This window comes from Kwoniella mangroviensis, assembly GCF_000507465.2.
Source record: "Kwoniella mangroviensis CBS 8507 chromosome 1 map unlocalized Ctg02, whole genome shotgun sequence".
NCBI lineage: Eukaryota > Fungi > Basidiomycota > Tremellomycetes > Tremellales > Cryptococcaceae > Kwoniella > Kwoniella mangrovensis.
In genome coordinates, this window is record NW_027062534.1 from 143,784 (window position 1) to 164,977 (window position 21,194).

Consider the following 21,194-nt stretch of genomic DNA (forward strand, 5'->3'; position numbering starts at 1 on the left):
AGTGAAGGGCGCGCAAATATACGATGAAGCTCTTGTTGACCAGCAAAGTGGATGGTGCTGTTGATGTGACAGGTGAGATGGGTAAGAGATGATGAGATGAATATGAAAGAGGGTTGGAGGTGGAATCATGTTCGGGTGGTGAGCCTGGACCACATCGCTTCATCGATTGCTTTCACACTCTCGTAGGACCCTGAGATCTTGCAGTCAGGGAGGTCTAGGCGGGTCACCCATTACGAATCTTGGGTGGTTTCCTTGTGGCTACAATTCACATCATCCGCGGCGTGTCCTCATCGATCCTGGATTTCACAATAATCTACCAACATACCAACATCATCCATCACATTCTCTTCACCTTACCATCATTGGCTCGTCTGTATCAGATCTGTGTACATCAAAACGACATCATAGGAAATCACATTCATCTGATTGACTTTACATCTCTCTACCCAGCTCAAGAAGGCCTCAAACCATCGTCAAGCATCGGCAAACCCTGGTCCCGCCTGCCGCGTAATATACCGAAGACGAAAGTAGTGGTACTTTAATTATCTCAATAAGCTCCTTCTAATGTAATCCTTCGACGACTAGATCGTCACGATCACAGGTCAGCATCTAAGCTCCAGAGTCAGCTAACATTCGACATCGTCCTTGACACGTCCTTGTAGACAAAGCATCCCTCCCTCCCTACCTGCGCATCTCCACTAAAGATACCCTCAGGAGGGAGGAGTCCGTCAGAGTTTACCTTCTCGTACATCGAAAACGACCGAGAGACATGTTTTACTACCTGAAGATCCGCAATTAGCCCCTCTACCTAAATCACCAATGGGAAGTCAGGTCAATCTCTTATCTTCTGCTCCTCCCCGAGCAGCTCCAAGTACATCCACGAGGTTCACATCGATAGGTACAGGAGATGAACGAAGTGACGCAGAAAAGATGACAAAGAGGGAAAGAGAGGAGTAAACCTAGTAAGTGTACCTTAGACCTTGGGACAGGTCTCTATGCGACTGCTGAAGGGTATGAACGGTTGAAATTTGAAGGCGGCGTTTTGAAAAGAGAACATGGTGTAGGGGTAGTTAGAGTGTTTGATGACTGTGTTTATGCTGTGAGTGAGAATTTGTCATAGTCAAGCGATTTCACGCTGACATGTCTTTCACTATAGGTATACAACCTCCCTCTTCTCCCAGGTTATGGCGCATCCACGAAAGTTCGTTCATCCCCTGCTGTCAAATCGCCAGGTGGCGTATCGTTATTAGAGAGAATGACCATGGCTGAAGATCTGGGATATAATGATTCTTATTTCCCGCGAGAAGATCCAAGCGAAGCTACACCCGCGGAATACATCTTATCGGCCACTCCGCCAAGTCCCAATCCCATCGCTCATGGTGATCTACTGAATACCCTCGAACACGGTCGGGGTGAGAGCGAACATCTTCAGAGCGAAGTGTTGGGATTGAGTAGTAGGGAACAAGAGGAAATTGCTATTGCTCAAAATACCCTCGAAGGTGAACTACGTTCGGAAGGATTGGATCTGTCATCTGAGGAAATACCTATACCGACCAGTGAAGACGAACAGAGGAATTTAGGCACACATGAAGATAATAAACATCCAGGACATCTCGAAGATATCCCTTCGCAAGCATTAGAACCCTCAGATTTACCTTCCCCAAGTGAACACCCTTCCCCTACAGCAGAATCTTCTTATTCGCACCACCATCAGCAACAGCATGAAGAACATCGCGTCGTTTCGCCCGAATCGGAGTTTTCACCTCAGCCCCAACCTTCAAAACGACCCAGAAGGAAATCGCACACTACGCAGAATGTGGCTGAAGCTGTCTTCTTCTCGTACGGCGTATCGGTCTTTTTCGGCTTCTCGGAATTAGAGGAAAGGGAGATAATGGAAGATTGCGAGACAGCTAGTACGTGGGTTAGAGGACTGGGTGAAGATGATTGGGAGATTGAGGAGTTCCATTACGTTGTGAGTGGTGGATGCTGAATAAGATGGAACGACCAAGCGATGATTGGGCTGACTGTATATACGATTGGTCTACAATAGTACGACTCGGATGCTGAACAACCTAGGATATATAATGATATGTTCAGTGCGTATCACAAGTATCACATTATCTCGTCATATTAGCTGTCGTCAGACATAAATTCTGCTTGAATATCGTCAGTCAACTTTGTATGCTAACAAAACGCACACAGCCTTCAAATCCCATTCACATCTTTTCAAGCTGTCTCTCGCACATGCTATCGCCCAGTCCAACAAATTATCGATATACGAATCGGTCATGCAGGAGACTCTATCTCTCACTGCGTCTTTCCCAAAAGAGTTGTCCACAACTGGTCATCTTCAGTTGACAAGGAGGGAGGCGTTGAAGATGACTGGAAGATTATTCAAGTTGAGGATGGACGTTAATCTGATAGGAGGGATATTAGGTGAGTCTGTCTCTCTCCATCTAGCCAACGAGTCACTACGGATCGGAGCACCATAGAATGCTTCGAACAGGGAGGGTACGGATATTTGGGATATCATTCTCATTCGCAAATGAGAAATCCGCATCGATTTCTTTTAGGAAACCTGTAGATTAAGGGAGCAAATGCAGGAGGAAGCGAAGGATTGCAGCTAACATCTTGTATGTCTTCTCAGATACTCCCGAACTATTCTGGTCCGAAGCTTCTTTGTTCCCTCTATACGAGGCTATCCACGAGTACCTCGAGATCGGGCCGAGGATACAGGTGTTGAACGATAGACTGGCTGTCGCTGGTGATCTGGTGAGTCCGCACATAATCATTCCTGAACGCAGCACATTCGAGAGGAGGTATAACTGCGCTGACTCATATTATTCCTCGTGATAGCTCGAAATCATCCATGAATATATAGAAGAAAGAGCCACGCACAGGATCACATGGGTGATCATCTGGTTGATCGTCGTAGCTTGTTTCGTAGAAGCCGTGAGTGTGGCTCTTCACTTTCGGAAAGTACAGCGACCTGATGCTCATGATTGTGGTTGTTCTTTCTCATCTTCGATAGGGCGAAGTGATTGCTCGACTGGTCTTCCATGCCATACCGCGAGAAACGGGTGAATTCTTGTTGTACAAGGCACCTAAGATGATCATGGCCGGTGCTAGTGCAAGTGCAAGTGGACAAACAATAATATAATCTCTTGATCAGTCAACGCAAGGGATTGGAGATCGGTAATCCTGTTTCAAGATATAGATTTTGGGTGATCATCTTGTTTGCTAGGTTGTAATTCTATTGTATATCCAATTGATCATATATTATAAAATCTTAATCATCATATCATACCATATGATGAACGAATCGTTGACATTAAATCAACCATACATCTTGACGATATCCTAGATGATCAGATATGTTCTCAGCGTTATGCGGCCCTTTGTGTTACGGATATCACGGGTGGTGTTTGTGACAATGAATTGTCATGGCCTTGTAATAGCATTGGACATGAATAGATTATATACATGCAACGAAAATATGAACAATTATTGATGTTCAACGAACATGCTGATATTATAAGGCGTATTATAGATAATTATATGTTTAAGAGATTGACCTCCTTCTACACCTTGCCTGCTACCTTCTATATCTTTGTGGACTGATTAAAGAGTTTATCCATCTTATCTTTCCCATTTCAAGTTACTCTCCATTTCCCCTCTTTGATTTAATCAGCGTACAAGGTCGATTTGTGCACACCGTATCTGCCTCTTGCGACGAATGCCAGGACGATGATGAATATGAGGGTAAGAAGGAGGATGATTCTGCAAAGTGAAGAGAGGTGTTAGCGTTGATTGCATGATGCATCATGGGTCAAATACGGTTGTCGGATGTAAGGTACACGACAAGTTTTCAATTTGTTCTAATCCAATTTGTGTTTTAACATGAACATTTCACTCACGTATCAATCCAACTTATGACCACCAACCCCTTGACAACCCCACATCTACTGAATGAATCACCTGATTTTCCACAGTCGATCTTGGCTGTGAGGCCAGTCAATGACGCAGAACCAATGAGGTAGAGGATGAATCCGATAGCGACTGGGATGAGATGAGAGAGAATACCGAAGATGAGGTGGGTTCCGAGTAATTGGAATCCGACGGTGAGGATGACTGTGGGAAAGGCGTTAGCATGTGTGGTCGTAGGAGTGTAAGGATGTGGGACGGGACGGGATGGGAGGTTTAGTATATACTACTATATATAAGATAGAAGAGATGATATACAATTGTACATCATATAAAGAAATATACTACGCCCCCATCCCACCCCTAGCTGCCAGAATAAGACTCACTACCAAAGAACGTCGTCCAGACACTAGCCACCAGCAATATCCTTATCCTAGCCGTGTACGCCCCCGTGTGCACCGGTGGGTACCCTTCATTGTTATAATGAGCCACCAGAGTAGCTGATATGATCAACGCTATGATCGACACCAACAGTGTCAATCCGAATAACACTGAGTGGGTGATTCGTACAGCTCGATCGGATGGCATGTTGTTGAGCTCCTTATCGATATTTGAATGACGGTTGATATTTCGAGAATTGGTGATGATGATGGTCAAAGGGGAAAGAGATGGACAAGAGAACCCAAAGAACACTATATATACATTCCCTTGAGACCCTCTTGCCATCTCATGATGTCTCACATCTAATGTTCATCATTCATGGTGAGTTTCCTTGTCGTCATCCACACTAAGATTAGCTGATCAGTCAGTCAGTCAGTTACCCTTATCCTTCCAATCCCGTCCAATCGTCTGATTCTGTCTAATTACGGTGATCGTCATTATTGTTGTTCATCTCGTGTTCCCCCAATCAGGTAATTTCCCATCCTCGCCCTCACCCTCACCCCACTTCACTCGCCGGATTGGGTCACTTTTGATGGACAGTGACGTCATGCCACATGCACACCTGAAAGGGATCTAAATCTTCATCAGCCTGAAACTCGACAGCCCTGGAAGTGGTTATCAGGCTGACTGACTGAGTTCCCCAGTTTGATTCCGCTTTGATTCAGGTGGTCGCCGCCGATCACGGGGTTTTTGTGGTTACGCGTGACTTTGAGTGAGATCAAGTGGGATGACACCGGAAATAGATTGGGATGAGATATTTCAGACACAGCTTTTCATCTTCTCATCTCTTACATCACAAGAATCCGCTGCCCTTAGATAGATCCATAACATCCACCGCCGAAGAGGATCACGAAATCATACGCTCCGTCCTCCCACAGTAGACGGGCCATATCAGTTTCAGATCTTTTGGAGGCTTTACGAGTAGTCAGTATAGAATCACTTCCTTAGATTCTTCTCCAGCATATCACACGAAATTCGTAACGACAGTTTATAACGAAATCGATTGGATCATCATTGTCGGGTAGAGTTGAAGGAAAAGATAGAATTGCAAGCAAGTAACGCCCTTCCACCAACCAAATCAACTAGGTTTCAATCAATTGGATCGACCAAGCCTTTTCTTCCCCTTCTGCCCTTCCCCCTCAATTCCTTCTTCAAAATGCCAATCTCACCTTTTACTCTCCTACACGTCTTATCCCTCGCTGCGGTATCGCTCTCTCCCATACCTGCTCAAGCTCAATTAGCAAACACCTTCAAATATGTGGGTCTGTCGGGAGTATCGGCGCAGCAGTTGTTCTTGGGTACTATGAACAAGGTGTATATAGTTGATAAGACGTGAGTCGGGAATTGTGCTTCTTCACATATGTGTTATCAAGACTATACTCTCTTCTCGTTCTGGATGAGTCGTATCGAACCAAACTGTATACTCGGAATATGTCGTGTCATCTTGTGTATCCAACAACAACTAATCAATGTTACCTTCTAGCGAGAACAACAATGCCACCGTAAATGGTCATCCAGCCTGGGCAACAGAGTACGACCTAACGACCAACACCTTTCGTACGATGGACGTGTTGTCTAACTCATTCTGCGCGGGAGGTACAGTCCTAGGAAACGGAACGTGGTTGAACGTAGGAGGTAATCAAGCGATAACTTATGGTGGAGTATCGATGCCCACTGCTCAACAGTCTGGTCAATCGCCTTATAAAGATTGGGATGGGGGAAAAGCGATCCGGTTGATCGATCCATGCGATGACGAGTCTTGCGAATGGGTAGATAATCCTGCGATGTACATGACTTCGAGGAGGTGGTACCCCACTTTGGAAACGCTGGAAGATGGTTCGGCGATGATTATGGGTGGATGTGAATGGGGTGGGTATGTGAATTATGCGGATAATCAGAATAATCCGACTGTCGAGGTAAGTAGCCTTTCTACATGCAACACACCCCATGTACCCTCTAACACACCTTTGCTTATATGTCATATAACGTGTCTAACTGACTGACGTTTACATATCACAGTACTTCCCCTCCAAAGGCCAACCATTCACGCTCAACTTCCTACTGAAGACCATGCCTGTCAACCTATTCCCCTTAATATGGTTACTGCCCTCTGGCAATATGCTCGTTCAAGCCGAGTTTCAAGCTGAGATATTCGATTACAAGAACAACATCGAATATCCCATCAACGATATACCGGATTGTGTGAGGGTATACCCCGCTTCGGCAGGTACAGCGGTCTTCCCCATGACTCCAGAGAACAACTGGACAGCCACGATCATCTTCTGCGGAGGAACGTTCTTAGAGGCTGATCAATGGACAACCACCTGGGCTATCAATACCTATCCTGCTAATCAGAGTTGCGTCAAGATCTCACCGGATGTAGATTTGACTTGGTATCATGAGGATCCTTTAGATACGGGACGATCTATGGGTAATGTGAGTGAGGTGCTAATTATGAACGTTTCCTGGCTATTTTGGAGGGACTGTCAATCTATCACTATACCGTACCTATCCTTTGAAACATGCGACTGACCTGTCTATTTGACCGCAGTTCATCAACCTCCCTGACGGTCGACTATTCTACGTCAACGGAGCACATCTCGGAACAGCAGGTTACGGGCCGGAAGACTGGACGATTGGACAATCCTATGCTGATCAACCATTATACCAATCGTGGTATTTCGATCCAAAGGCCGCGTCAGGTTCGAAATGGTCTAAAGCCGCTGTGTCACCTATACCTAGGATGTATCATAGTGTAGCGAGTTTGTTGCCGGATGGAAGTGTGATTGTATCAGGAAGTAATCCGAATGCTGATTGTGAGTCAAACCAACTGCGAGAATTTGTATCCATTTGCTGATCCTTGTTGACTGGCCGTTTCAGACGTCAGCAAAGAACTGAACACGACATATACCTATTTCACGCAGTATCAAGTGGAGATCTTCTATCCTGACTAGTGAGTGGATGTAATATATCGCGATTGTAAGGCTGATGGTGTGTCATAGTTGGGATAAACCTAAACCTAATCCAACTGGCATGCCAAGTCAGATAACCTGTGAGTGTTCTCTCTCAAAATCCATTTCGCGACATGATGTATTGATTTATCAATACTTCCATTCCGCCTTTCAGACGGAGGCGATCCATTCGATATCCATCTCACCTTATCTGACCTGGCGAACAATACGATGAACATCAATGCGACTCGAGCGGTCATCATCCGAACGGGCTTTTCGACACACACGATGAATATGGGTCAAAGGCATGTGGAACTAGAAACTAGCTTCACGACTCAGGACGATGGTGGGGCGGTGTTACATGTTGCTCAGATGGAACCGAATCCTGCGATTTTGGGTGAGTGCATCTCCCCCAGATAGGGCCCGGCTTCTTTCCCTTCGCGTTTAATCCTGTCTGAGTTTTTCCTGGTCGTCATCTTCGTTACGCTTTTTTGTTTCTCAATCATATTGATGTTCACCCACAACACCCTTCAATTATCTATAACATCTCTCTCCATCTGTCGTCTGGGGCTTGCAATCTGATATTCTTCTGCCGACTTCGTCATCTCCCTCCACCAAACAGAAGAGAACACGCTAACACCCACAAACCCACACCCACAGTTCCCGGCCCAGCGCTATTCTTCATAGTGGTCAACGGCGTCCCCTCGAACGCATCTTGGATAACAGTAGGAGACGGTACGATAGGCCAACAAACCATCAAAGCCAAGAGCGTCTTACCCCGATCTCAAATATCCGCTCAGTTGATGGCTCAGTATGGTGGGTCGTATAGTAGAAGTGGAAGTTACGTAGTAGCTGGACAATCCGATGGTTGCAAGAGTAAGAATATAGTTAATACTGGGCAGATGATAGGGTTGGTAGTCATGAGTTTGGGTCTGTTGGGGATTTTGATTTGATGATGAGGGGCATCGGTTTCTCTCCAATGGGACATTGAGTTTTTGTTAGGCTTTTTTAACGTTTCATGATGATCTTTTCGTATGTACGTATTCTTATATGCACACTCGAACGCTGTACAGATATAGTATCATCAGATTGCTCCTTGGCAGCTCCTCATGGGAGTGAGGACTGTGAGAAATAAAATACAGAAGTTGCATGGTTCACTGGACAATCAATATGAAGCACACTTTGAATAAGTAATTGATATCGATCGAAGGAGAACAAATTAGACTAAAAGAGGAAAGGGAGAAAAAAAAAGGAAAAAGGAAAAGAATTGCGTAACGTAGCTTGATAAGGTTGACACCAGATATGAGGATTGAAGGTCTATCTATAATGACAAAAAGAGACACGGGTTGATTGTAGAGATTTAGTACAAATGGAATGAATAGGTATCGCACAGTCATATTAGTCTGTCTTTATGGTGAGTGTCGCAAGTTAATATGATAAGTGAATATCACGTTATGAAGAATGGTTATTTTCAGTCATGTTGAGTATTCATAAGTCGTCGATGGTGAGTATAGGTACGAGTGTAGAGTAAGATATGTTAACCTTTTTCAATGAGCTTTATGAAGCACTCTTAAAACGCTGAACAACTTCTTACTAACGATCGGTACAACTTACCTTAATTCCTACGGAAGTGATCCAGTAATGGCCCTAAGACGGCATCGAGACTTTCTTTTTCAATTGGGCAGACTGTAGAAGGGACGTTGAAGGGTTGATCAATTAAAGCAGCCTGTTTGGTCTCATTAGCTGAGTACCTTTTGAAAAGGTACCATACCAAAGTGTTAATTCCGACATACCTGAATATACTATTATCCATACATAGATCTTGTTCAGGTGACACTTCCTTGTCTGTATGGTGCGCCAAGGCGATAGCATCGGTACTGTTGTCCCTGGTGTGTGGAGTAATGATCAAATGACAGGATGCTGATGAATCGCTGCTGGAAGTATTCGTGGAAGTAGAATCAGAAGTGTCCGAACTGCATTCTACCGAGGATGAGGAGGAGGGCGAGTTGATAGCTAGATCACTGAGCTTGGGTAATTTGATGGGTGTGATGAATACGGATCTTGGTCCTGGATCTCCATAAATGTGAGCCAGTAGGTCCTGATGAATACCAAGAGTATAGATAAGTCACCAGACGATATTCCACCCGCATATAGGAGTATCCCCGAGTGGAGGAAGATGTCCTGTACTCACCTTGGACGATATATCGACCTCGGGTAAGACAGAAGCATCTTCTTCCTGCATCTCAGCTAACACATAAGGATTCTTCTTATCGCCTTCCTCCCCTTCTGAAGATGAAGATCTCTTCAACTCGATCTTTCGCTCGACCCTACCAGTAGTTGAGGAACCAAAAGGCTGTGGAATCGAGCTGAAAGTCGTGGTCGATGATGGATAGGAAGAATTTTTGGACATATGTACCAGCATACCTGCACATTGATCTGTCACACTAGGTAATGATGGAGTATGATGGATAGAAGGGAAATTTTGATGGTGGTCAGAATGATGCGCCGTATTGGTGTTTCGCTCGAACGATGTTGGATAGGTGATTGGGGCACGGTCGTTCTCCACGTTATATGAGTAGGCATAATTGGTGGTGAGATCGTCTTGGTGTGACACTTTATGCTTCTTAGATGACTATCACAGGGCATGAAGCTGGTCAGATCACCTTTCCCATCCTGTGTCTAAGCAGGGGAAGAGGGGAACTTTACCTTCTTCATTCGGAGCTTGGTCTTATCGTCTCTCCTTACGCCTTCTGTATCATCCTCCCTCCCTCTCTTCTTACTTGCTGTCATAATCCACCAGGTAGCAGTGACTCAAGCGACTGAGGTGACCGATTACCCGTATCTCTACCTGCGCTATGTTCCAGTGACATACATTGTTGAGGAGATGAGTGAGTGGATGAGTGGACATGGCAAGTGGAGGTGATCCATGTATTGTCGGACTACGCCGTACCCTGAATTAGCAGTGTAATACGAGTAATTAGCCTTAGCCGGACTGAAATCGGACCGGTAATCCACGGTTCCACCCAAGCTAATCCAAAGTCCAAAGTGGGGGATCAAGATGAAAGATATCTTTCTGATCCTCTATCCTATAATCAGATTTGCTGTTGGATTTCTTTCTTCTTTCTTTCTGTCACTCAATAAGACCCGACAGAACGAAGCAAAACGCACCTCAACCTGTATCAAGAAATCACCCCATGGCACCTCACAATATTCCTATATTCGATGCTGAGGTATTGCTGAAATGTCAGAATACCCTAGGCGAAGGTGGGTAATTATCGTTAATAATTGATTTTTTGTGGTAATGCAGGAGCTGATGGTCTCGGTGAAACCTTTAGGCGTTGTATGGGACTCGACAACTCAGCTCTTACATTGGGTAGATATATTCGCATCTACACTTCATTCGTGGGTCAATCATCTTCTGTCTATCACCTCTTATCTCCAAGGTATCTTTTGGTCTTTCGATGGGGAAGATGAGATGGGCAGGCCAGTGAGACTTGTCAAGACATACTGAATCTCGTATACCTCTAGTTACAACCCCTTGACAGGTGCACACTCAGTCGACAAGTACCCATCTAAATGTCTAACTTACATCACACCCCGTGTTTCCAACAAAGCATTTCTGGGAACCTTCGAGGGGTCTTTGGTGGAATTACCTGAACCTACCATCCCAACCGAGCTCACCCCCAAACCTACGATCAACGAAAAACAACCAACGAAAGTAATATCTGAACCGCTGAACGAGGGTCTGGTGAAAGATGAAACCATAAGATTCAATGATGGCGGTGTTGATCCGAAGGGAAGGGTATTTGTAGGTAGTATGGGTCAGGATGAGACTGCCGAGGTCTATCCTGGGGAATTATGGAGGTGAGTCACTTAGATTGAGAAATTCATCTTATGTGCATGGTATACTTGTTGAAGAATGCTGATTTTCACTTGTACCTCTCCCTTTGGTTTGATTGTGTAGATATGATCTAGATAGAACAAAAACTAAGATCCTGGATAATGTGGGCGTATCAAACGGGCTTGGTTTTTCACCCGATGGGAAATTGATGTGTGAGTGGAATTTTACTAATACATCCAATTTCTAACATATGAAATGAAAGTCACCTTCATTCTCTGGACGTTTTTTGGTCTTCTCACAAAATCTCAATTCCTCTCAATATGATGCTGATAAAGTCATGACCGTTCGTTTAGACTACATCGACTCGCGTAAAGATCGAATCGACGTTTTCGACTATGACCTCTCAACCGGAACCCCATCCAATCGTAGAGTATTCGCTTCCTCGCCTCCTGCTTTGGACGATCAACATCCTACTGAAGGGGTGTACGACGGACTATGCTTAGATGGCGTTGGGAACTTATGGGTAGCAAGGTGGAGGAATGGCAGAGTGGTCGGGATCAATCCTCAAGGGGAGATCATAGCGATGATCAGGGTGGATGGAAGTAAAGGTGCTACGATACCTTGTTTCGGAGGTAAGTCGTATAATCTTCATCAGAAATCCATCTCTACTCATCATCTTCATGATTTACTATTTAAGTTGATTTCTCTAATTCCTGATTGGATCGTTTTCACTTGTATAGGACCAAACCTTGAAACAATGTATATAACCACCGCCTCATCAACCCAAGGTGGACCAGGTGATGCGGACAAATACCCAAATTCAGGTGATTTGTTTTCTATCGACTTCGGGCCTGATTCACCTATACGAAAAGTGCTGGGTGAAAGTTGGAAAGGTGCTGAGAGGTATAGAGCGGGTATCTGAGGTGGAATACATGCAGATTTCAATCAAGACTTGTAAACAGGTTAACAATACGTGCAAAATGAATTGTCCTCACCTGAGGCAACAATCATACAATTCAAAATTTGATTTGACGGCGAAGTGGAAGAATATATCGGATAGAAAATACATGCAGTAGATTTCCAAATATAATGATCAAGGTACATCCGCCAATATCAAACATCCTATACTTTGCTTCTTGACCTCCGACGTTCTTCTTTAATCTCAAGATATATTGAGTCTCTTATTCCTCCTGACAATAGAAATAGTTGATGAACGGCTTCAACCTCAATCCAAGTATATTGAACACAGGTGTAGTAGTGTTCTACGAACGATTGCATAGTCAGCTTCTAACCCATGACGGTCGAGGAAGAAGACTGAAACATAAGGAAAGTCACGTACAATCCTATTACCTTTCCCGCCTACCACATACTCCTGACTCTCATCTTCAACCCAGCCCAGGGCGTTCGCCCATACTTCCCTCCTTGCATTTTGACGTTCCTCCTCGCTCGTCCATCCGCCATCTGCAGATCGAGGTATGATAGGCGGTAATCCCTTCGAAGAATCAAATTTTGCTCGGTTGGCTGATACGACCGAGGACGAATGTTTCATTGAATGCTGAGCTATCGAGAGACCTGAGAGGTTATTACAGGTGTGATATTGGTCCGGCCGTCTATGCAAGAACATCTGTCAGCTGGTACAATGAATTTTCGAAAAAAGGGCTCTTGGGTATTGGAGGACAACTTGTATCGCTTATCCCAAAATCCCTTTTTTTTCCACGCTTGAGGGAGGATGCAGACAAGTCGGATGGAAATAACAAGACTCACTTTCCAGGTTTATCGCGTAATCCACCACTTCCCCCTGCGTCCTGCTGAGCAGCTATCAGCGTGAACTCTTGAAGGGCGACTGTGAGAGGATAGCAGGGCTCGTGTAAGCTTATGACGCATTCGGTACGAACCAGCCAGCTTACCTCTGTTGAACAATGGCGGTGTAGCTAAGTGAGCATTCACCGTGTTAGCTTCCTGGCTTTCCAGCATTAAAGGAAGGTGTGAAGAGGAAAGCTACAAGGCAAGAAGGAGACCTACGTATCTCATCCACCCAATCTTCCTCTTTATCACCCTCATCTACCATCTCAATCTTATTGTTCTTTCCTTGCGACCTGGCCCTTTTCTCCCTTTTGATCAATTCTTCACAAACCGGTATACCCCCACCGACCCACCAGGAATAACATCCATCCACTAATTTATTGGATCTTCCTCTAAATCCACCTCCTTCAATCGCTTCGCCCTGCTGTAATACACTCCATCGCAGTGCCGCTTCTGCGTCTATCTTCGCTGGAAAGGAGGCTTCAAGAGGTATGGAAGATAAGAGGAAATATGAGTTGAGGGAACATGATGTGTATCCTCCATGAGCTTCGGCCATCGACGCTCGGATGAACAAGTTATCATCGTCTGGGGCTGACGGAGAGAAGGCAAATTGGGAGCACGCAAAACCGCCTTCGTATGCTTGACAGGCAGATATGAATTTATCGACATTATGGAGTAATTCGGGTGTGAGGATGTCCAGGAGGGTAGCTACCACAAGTAGACAGTATGTTCCTCTGATTCAATTTGTTCATATCAGCTTGACCTTCAGCTGTTCTAGGTGGTATGAGCGATTACCATATTATTTCTACTTACCTTACATCCACCTCGCCTCCTTTACACACTACGAACCCACCATCATCCTTCTTACAATCCATGAAGAAATCGTAAATCCCCTGTCTGGCATCCTTCAAATCTTCCCAGCCACCGCCTGGTCCAGAATGTCCAGAGATAGCTAGAGAGCAAACGCTAGCATACGTAGGTAGGAGATGTGGTAGTTGTGAGTTTGATGGTCCACCTGCAAAGCCTCCTGTGTGAGAAAGGAATTTAAGTAATGTTGAAACCACCCTACATCCCATTTCATCAGCCAGCTACTCGGCTGCGTATCAGCATGTATAAACTGACCCACCTATCTTTCGTTCCTTGATCTAGAGCTACTCCCAGCAGATCCAGGGAGTGCACAGTCCAAAATACCAACCATGGTCTACTAGCATCTAGACTGACGAATTTACCCGGTAATTTGAAGAATGTAGATGCTAGGAATTGGACATGTTCCTGCTTTCTTAAGCTTGTCGTTGGGGAATCAGTATCGGATGTAGGAGGTGGAAGTAAGGCAAATAGGGAGGATATGAGTGATTCGGTTTCTTGTTGCTCGTCTAGGGTGGATGTTGGATGAGAATTGGTTGGTAACGGTGATGAAGGGAGGTTGTAGATGGAGGGGTTGAACGATGACATGATGTGTGTACGATCTGATGAGAAAGAGAGCTGAGATGTATAGGATCAATATACACACCTTTGGGCGTCTCTCTCATGAAATGAAGATATTTTTGTAGTAGATGGATGCAGGAAGATGGATGGTTGGCAGGGAGATATCCTCTCAAACACCCATCTACGCAATGATAATGTCTTTATTGTTCTCTCAAAATGGATGACCTCCACCGGGATCGTTCGCTCACAGCATGCCTAATCACCCTCACCACCGAGACGTTGTTGGCTGAAGCCTAACTCTTCGGCCCCCGATAAGCTGTTTTTCCCTGAGAATGAAACCCTCGATGTCCTTGTGTCATCTTGTTCACCCAAATAATTCATTCATCTTCTCGCTTGTATAGGAGCTTGGGAGCTTAGCGATCCGGAAAAATCGGCATCCCTCCTGGTTCACTAGTTATCATTTGGGACTCCATCCCATCCACGCAGCCTAAGCCTCAAGATGTCCGTCGTGGATCGTGCTAGGGTGAGTGATATGTCATCGGGGTATGGCCACGAGCCCATCAGAAAATATAAAGGCTGATGATGATGTATCTTACTTTCACCTGTCATTCTTCTTCTTCTTCTGCGCAACAACAATACTTGGTACGCGAACACAATTTACCGCTCTCATATCTGCCTTGATCCGCCATGTTCGACCAATTGATCGCTCAGCTACCTGCTTCTCTGGTAGACACCTTCAGAACCATCTTATCGAAGCTAACGATGGATTCGTCGAAACCATTATTACCCTTCATCCCCAAACCCAGTAAGTATTCACCAGTCTATTCTAAACTCTTACCCCTACATTTATGGTAAGCTGACTTATCATGATTCGTGATCGTTTCAGTCAAAGCCGTCCTCTTACTTTTGTTCATCCTCCATTCACCCTCATGGCCGTTCACATGGCATATCAGAGTATGGTATTGGGGTATCAAAGCGTATTACCTAGCTTATCGAAAGGGAAGATCAAAGTATCTGAAAGACTGGAAAGCTCAGTCAAACAAGCTTGGTGGGATTAAGGATTTGAGAACGAGGATACATAGGATAGCATGGTTGGACGACTGTGATTATAACTTACATTTGAGTAACTCGTAAGTTGATACCTACAACACGTTGCGTCCACACCTCTCTCCCTTTACAAGCTTCCTCGATCTCTTGACGTCCTAGCTTACGTTGGCCTGACTGAAACCACAGCGCCTATGCCAAAAACTCGGACGCACTAAAGATGAAATGGTGTATCGAAACGTTATCACCGATGTTCACACCTGGCGCTCATATGGCTTTGGGCGCCACGCATTACAACTTCTTCAAGGAGATTCCACTAGGTGCGGAATACGTTATGGAAGCTAGATGTGGAGGATGGGACGAGAAATGGTAAGTGATCTTACATTCATCTGCTAGTGAAGTACGCTAAGTGTATCTGTTATAGGTTTTACGTAGTTATTGAATTCATCCTATACCCTAAAGTATCTTCCAAATCCAGATCCAAAACTCAACAAGCTAAGAACGCCGCATCCAAGTCTATCTCCAATGTCGCTGAGAAAGCTTCAGAAACAATATCATCAACCACCTCTTCTAGCACTGGTCCATTAGTTCCTTCCATCTCTGATCCTCCTACTCGATCAACATCACCCGTCCCACCTACAAACGGCAGCTCATCCAGTACGGCAGCTACGACAAGTAAAGTGGAGGAGATCAAGCGATCTTGGGCGGTGAAGAGGGGACAAAGGGCTGATGGAGGTGTGGTATGTTGTATGACTATAAGTGAATATTGCTTCAAGATGGGTAGAGTAACAATACCTCCGGTGAGTCTGCTTTCTCTCGCCCGCCCATCCTTCCATCCCTCTAAGTTTTGTTTTTCAATTCTAGAGCTGATTGGATTGTCGATCTTGCGACTCGTAGAGGATCGGTCTATGGATGTCACTCCAATCTCCCTCTGCGGCCGAACAAGATCGAGCCAGAAAAGTAGTCATGTCGAAAGATGGTGGAAGGGCGTTCCTTCGAGGTGGATGGAAAGATGAACCTGATGCCAACACCCTAGGTTCTGATATAGGATTGTCACAGGGTGATGATGAGAAGGATAGTTGGGTGGTCAAGGGCCGACAGGGGATGGAAAGTGTTGTTGAAGGGATGAGTGCGTTTTGAGGGAACAGAGATGATCTAAAGCGAAATTAGTGGACTGGTTCAGACCCTGTTTGGCGATCTGCCGCAGGTATGAACACGATTCCAGTTCGTAGTAGAGGAAGAGATCACATGGTACTGTCTACCACTGATTTTTCGGGACAATGCTAGTATCTTTGAGGAAACCTCCATACTGACTACCTGTAGAACACTATATATATATATATACTATACCGATGTTGCGTTTATAATGCATGGATGCAGATACATTTTCTTACAAATCCAGCAGACTCATAATCATTATCATGTACAAACATATATAGAATTTGATATTGTAAGGAAAGAATACCATTATTATAATTATTTTGACATGATCCTATTATTCTCTTATCCCAAACTCTCGATAATCCATTTCGGGCGAAATATCACATCTTCACAACCCCTTTACCCCTCGCATGTCCACTCATGATCCTCTCCACTCTCCTTCCCTCATCCCATCGTTCAATGAAGATATTACTTTTAATTCCCTCTTCCGCACATAACTCCATTGTCTCCTTGAGTTGATTCCGAGTACCATTCAATGCACCTAGGACAGTCATATCCTTGAATAGGAAATCAAGTAGAGAGAAATTTGGATCCATCGGTCCAGCAGTTAAGAGTAACTTTGAGTGTGGTCTGAGTAAGGAGATGGCGTAGGAAATTGCAGAAGGGGAATCGGTACAGATGATAGCGGCTGGCATTACAATAGGGCATCAGCACGACGTCCGTTATGGGTATGCATATATCGCATGAGGTTTTGACCCAAAGGTGACAGAGGGTCCGATCATACAGTTATGACATCAAGTCACCCACCATCTACGCCATCGAAAGAATCATATCCGGCGTCCCTTAACGCTCCTATTTCCAATGATAGGTCTTGGGCTTTATCGTATTTGGGGTTGAGAAGCAAATCAGGTCTGAGCTTTTCTGGGAGGGTCAAGAGAAAATCATGAGCAGATTGATTGACATCTGCTCCGATCACTCTCAAATCCTATATTCCAGGAGTGTATTCAATCTTTTGCATCAGCATTGTGAATAAGCAAGTCGGCAAATGGATGATACAGTATCATGTCGGATTGTCATGAAGTGTTGAGCAAATCATTACACACCTGGGCTTTAGCGATCTGAACGCCGAGACTACCCAAACCTCCCAATCCGCAGATCAATAAAACATTCCCAGGGGACAACTCGAGTTTTTGAATAGCAGAGTAGATCGTCACTCCTGCGCAGGTCAGCGGAGATGCCTGTGAATGTAGTCAGTGCATCTACATTGGCAGGTGTTGACCTTTCATAGCCATCGTACCTGCGGAGTATCGACACGATCAAGCACGATGATGGCACCCCATGTTACTCACCTGCTCGTAGCTTAGTCCATCAGGTATTCTGACCGTCCAATCTTTATCCACTAGAACGTATTCCGCAAATACTCTATTTTCACCTTTCAATCTCAGCATTGACGCTTTCGGGCAATATCTGAGTATACGGTATACGCCAATGAACAACAGCATTATGGTAGATAGCTGAGGAATGGACTGACCGTTTACTGTGATATCTACATTCAGCACAATTACCTGTGTTAAATCATAGAAATACCATTCCATCAGCTACTGTATCTTCCTATGTATGCATCCCGTAGGGGTGATGTTGCATGGATAGAGTACACTTACCACATCCACCAGAATTTAATAACGCTCCTACCCTCTCACCAACCTTCCATCCATCTTTCCTTGCCTCTTCACCCATATCTACCACTTCACCCACACCCTCATGGCCCGCTACCATAGGAAAGTCCGTCTCGAATATCCCGGAGGAGACCATCGTGTCGGTGTGACATAACGAGGCTGCTTTGACCTTGATCAGGATCTGGTTAGGGGACGGTTTGGGCACAGCGAGGGAAGTGAGAGTTATGGATGTGCTATTGGCATATCCTTCAGCAGAGTTCCCCATCATGAATTGATGGTTGAATACGTTGAGATGCCAGACTTGGAGCAGAGAAAGTAAAGCTTGTTTACTTACTCTCCAGGGCTGGCCCAAATAGCAGCTTTCATGTATCCATCGGTGATCATTTTCGATGTCAAGTGATGTTAGAAGCAGAAAGAAAGGTTTGTAAGATTCAGAAAGAGGCACCTAGTTGTTGAAGGCTTACTTGGCTGCAAATTAAGCTAGGTTCATTCCCATTGTCATAGTACAGTTTGTAGAAGGGACCAGGATGCATACGTCCATGTAATCACTAATCACTCATACGCAAGTTGCTGTGCGTTCCCGCTGGTGCCTCTGCAATCGATCGTCAGCCCAACGATGCTGTTAGTGTCAGAGAACACCGTGACAAAGTGGGAGTACGTCATTCCATTCCATTGTGATAGACTCGTATTCGTACTCACGTCGTGATGCTCGACCACGCGATTATCTGACAAGTACTGGATTGGTAGATTACCACAATACTGGAGTACTCGAGGATCGTCTCACAGGCATGCAAGCGTATATGACCATTATCCCCGCTGCGTCTCAAGGCCCTTATTCTAATGGGTATCTTACAACATGTCGAACAATGAACATGCCGGGCCATGGGCTACTGATACTCTGCGGCACAAGCGGGAATCTGTGACCCACGGTCCTACAGGAGATGCCCGAAATTGAAAGGTTTTGGAAGTCCAAACATACGCAAGACTGTCCAACCGGTTGATGAGAGATGTAGATAAGCGAGAAGATCTACTCTGCTTACTCATACCAATCCAATGTTCATCGATGTAGACAAAGTGCATGGAACGATAAAGCATCCCAAGGTGGGCAAATAGGGGAGACGTAGTCGAGTGTTGTTGACAGTTACGAGTTTATCAATTGACCGGTACGACAAAGTGGTCGATGGCCGAATATCCAAAGCAAGAAGATATATACGAGTAAGTGTCGTATTATCTTTGAACCTGGATTTCTTCATCTATTGACGTATTTCGTCGCTCATCATCATCGTAGCTTCTTGAGTTGATTATACCCAATATCATCCGGATCGAAAATAGTGAGAAACCAAACCAAAACACGATGAATACAATACTTGCTTCTTTACCTTCCACTCTGCCCGGATCACTCCAGGCGCTGGTAGCTGCACTGAAAAACAATGCTATATCTTCATTATTCAGCAGCATACCTAAGCCGAGTAAGTACAATAGACCTACATCAAGTATCACAATAACATGTTGACCAATCTTGAGCGGGATTGAACTCTAGTCAAATACCTCATAATCGCTACATTCGTCCTTCACTCACCATCATGGCCGTTCACATGGCATTTTCGAATCATCTCGTCTGCACTGAAACTGGAACTCAAGGAGCTCAGGATGGGGAGACTGAAGTATATCAACGACTGGAAGAGGGAACTGGACAGGGTAGGCGGAATGAAGAATTTGAGATACAGATATGAGAGATTGGCGTGGTTTGATGATTGTGATTATAGATTACATCTAAGTAATTCGTGAGTGGTACATCCAGAACAGACAAGCTTTGAATTCATTACTCAATGCACAATGGTCTTGATCCTGATACTTTTGGTGTTGATATAATCATACTGATGATTGACTTGTCTATCCATCATGTTATAGTGCCTACGCTAAAAACTGCGATCCCGCTGAACTGTATTTCGGTATGAATATGTTCGCTCCTGCTCTCAAGACGGGATGTTTCTTGGCCCTCGGAGCGAGGCATTTTAATTACTTCAAGGAAATCCCTGTAGGAGCAAAATACGTGATTGAGACGAGGTGTGGAGGATGGGATGAGAAGTGGTAAGTGTGTTTCCACCAAATGTTTACCGCCTTTCAATCTAGTCTTCTATACTGTAATCTCCTGTGTCGTGTTAAGCTGATTGATTATGACTCGACTTTTAGGCTATACATGGTATCTGAATTCATCATCTACCCCAAGAAGCGATCTACCAAAGATAGATCCAAGCCCGTATCAAATGGTACAACCCCTATCAGCGGTACCTCCACACCCATCGTCAATGGCAATGGTGGTGATATAGCTAAAAGTAAATTAGAGGAAATCAAGAAATCATGGGTATCAAGAAGAACTCATAGGGATGATGGAGGTGTAGTATGTTGTTTGTCAGTCAGTGAAGTTTGTATAAAATTAGGTAGGATCACTATACCTCCTGTGAGTTTACTTACTCCCTCCGCATCGAGCCTCATTGTTGATTGATTGACTGACTGATAATTGGTCATGTTTATGGGATGCGATTTTAGAGAATCGCTTTTTGGTTGACACTTCAACACCCTTCCAAAACCGAACAAGATCGTGCGAAAGCAATCTTGATGTCCAAGGATCATGGTGTGAGATTCTTAAAAGGAGGTTGGAGAGATGAACCCAACGCTTCTACCTTAGGGAGTAACATTTACTTTGAAGATAAGGAGGACAATTGGGTGAATGAGGGAAATGGAAATATGGAAATGGTCGTCAGAGGTTTATCTGGGTTCTAAATAGATTTATCTGCACGTGTCATGGTATGTTCTGCAGTTCAGATGTGCTTGATGATGAATTATATAGACAAATAAATGTTCATTTTCGTGATCATGCATGATAGATGTTCATGAAGATGTAACTGTACAACGACTACTGTATGG

The 21,194-nt window shown here is 44.7% G+C and overlaps 9 protein-coding genes across 9 annotated transcripts; 5 read left to right on the forward strand and 4 right to left on the reverse strand.

Moving 5' to 3' along the window:
- Positions 1–819: 819 nt before the first annotated feature.
- Positions 820–3,160, forward strand: I203_105120 (uncharacterized protein; the record flags this gene model as incomplete). The annotated part of the gene is made up of 8 exons (XM_065517694.1): positions 820–916; positions 990–1,099; positions 1,157–1,972; positions 2,051–2,096; positions 2,203–2,436; positions 2,648–2,772; positions 2,857–2,952; positions 3,032–3,160. The coding sequence occupies 8 exons, from the start codon at positions 820–822 to the stop codon at positions 3,158–3,160; spliced, it is 1,653 nt and encodes a 550-aa protein (XP_065372998.1).
- Positions 3,161–3,683: 523 nt separating this feature from the next.
- On the reverse strand, positions 3,684–4,512 carry I203_105121 (uncharacterized protein; the record flags this gene model as incomplete). The annotated part of the gene is made up of 3 exons (XM_019144298.1): positions 3,684–3,780; positions 3,918–4,131; positions 4,311–4,512. 3 exons carry the CDS (start codon positions 4,510–4,512, stop codon positions 3,684–3,686), a joined length of 513 nt encoding a protein of 170 aa, XP_019005633.1.
- A 1,009-nt stretch (positions 4,513–5,521) lies between these two features.
- I203_105122 (uncharacterized protein) lies at positions 5,522–8,269 on the forward strand (the record flags this gene model as incomplete). Its single annotated transcript, XM_065517695.1, has 8 exons — positions 5,522–5,697; positions 5,849–6,281; positions 6,385–6,801; positions 6,917–7,181; positions 7,246–7,318; positions 7,368–7,417; positions 7,492–7,713; positions 7,977–8,269. The coding sequence occupies 8 exons, from the start codon at positions 5,522–5,524 to the stop codon at positions 8,267–8,269; spliced, it is 1,929 nt and encodes a 642-aa protein (XP_065372999.1).
- Positions 8,270–8,931: 662 nt separating this feature from the next.
- Positions 8,932–10,106, reverse strand: I203_105123 (uncharacterized protein; the record flags this gene model as incomplete). The annotated part of the gene is made up of 3 exons (XM_019144300.1): positions 8,932–9,414; positions 9,508–9,948; positions 10,023–10,106. The coding sequence occupies 3 exons, from the start codon at positions 10,104–10,106 to the stop codon at positions 8,932–8,934; spliced, it is 1,008 nt and encodes a 335-aa protein (XP_019005635.1).
- A 404-nt stretch (positions 10,107–10,510) lies between these two features.
- I203_105124 (uncharacterized protein) lies at positions 10,511–12,079 on the forward strand (the record flags this gene model as incomplete). The annotated part of the gene is made up of 6 exons (XM_019144301.1): positions 10,511–10,580; positions 10,652–10,718; positions 10,845–11,180; positions 11,281–11,369; positions 11,511–11,789; positions 11,898–12,079. 6 exons carry the CDS (start codon positions 10,511–10,513, stop codon positions 12,077–12,079), a joined length of 1,023 nt encoding a protein of 340 aa, XP_019005636.1.
- A 259-nt stretch (positions 12,080–12,338) lies between these two features.
- On the reverse strand, positions 12,339–14,412 carry I203_105125 (uncharacterized protein; the record flags this gene model as incomplete). Its single annotated transcript, XM_019144302.1, has 7 exons — positions 12,339–12,419; positions 12,497–12,767; positions 12,922–13,000; positions 13,065–13,088; positions 13,180–13,694; positions 13,774–14,025; positions 14,087–14,412. The coding sequence occupies 7 exons, from the start codon at positions 14,410–14,412 to the stop codon at positions 12,339–12,341; spliced, it is 1,548 nt and encodes a 515-aa protein (XP_019005637.1).
- Positions 14,413–15,072: 660 nt separating this feature from the next.
- Positions 15,073–16,569, forward strand: I203_105126 (uncharacterized protein; the record flags this gene model as incomplete). The annotated part of the gene is made up of 6 exons (XM_019144303.1): positions 15,073–15,190; positions 15,272–15,515; positions 15,619–15,798; positions 15,854–15,943; positions 16,004–16,229; positions 16,327–16,569. The coding sequence occupies 6 exons, from the start codon at positions 15,073–15,075 to the stop codon at positions 16,567–16,569; spliced, it is 1,101 nt and encodes a 366-aa protein (XP_019005638.1).
- Positions 16,570–16,970: 401 nt separating this feature from the next.
- I203_105127 (uncharacterized protein) lies at positions 16,971–18,531 on the reverse strand (the record flags this gene model as incomplete). Its single annotated transcript, XM_019144304.1, has 6 exons — positions 16,971–17,278; positions 17,398–17,575; positions 17,694–17,828; positions 17,940–18,057; positions 18,122–18,155; positions 18,252–18,531. 6 exons carry the CDS (start codon positions 18,529–18,531, stop codon positions 16,971–16,973), a joined length of 1,053 nt encoding a protein of 350 aa, XP_019005639.1.
- Positions 18,532–19,620: 1,089 nt separating this feature from the next.
- Positions 19,621–21,050, forward strand: I203_105128 (uncharacterized protein; the record flags this gene model as incomplete). The annotated part of the gene is made up of 5 exons (XM_019144305.1): positions 19,621–19,735; positions 19,807–20,050; positions 20,178–20,357; positions 20,460–20,727; positions 20,817–21,050. 5 exons carry the CDS (start codon positions 19,621–19,623, stop codon positions 21,048–21,050), a joined length of 1,041 nt encoding a protein of 346 aa, XP_019005640.1.
- Positions 21,051–21,194: the final 144 nt, after the last annotated feature.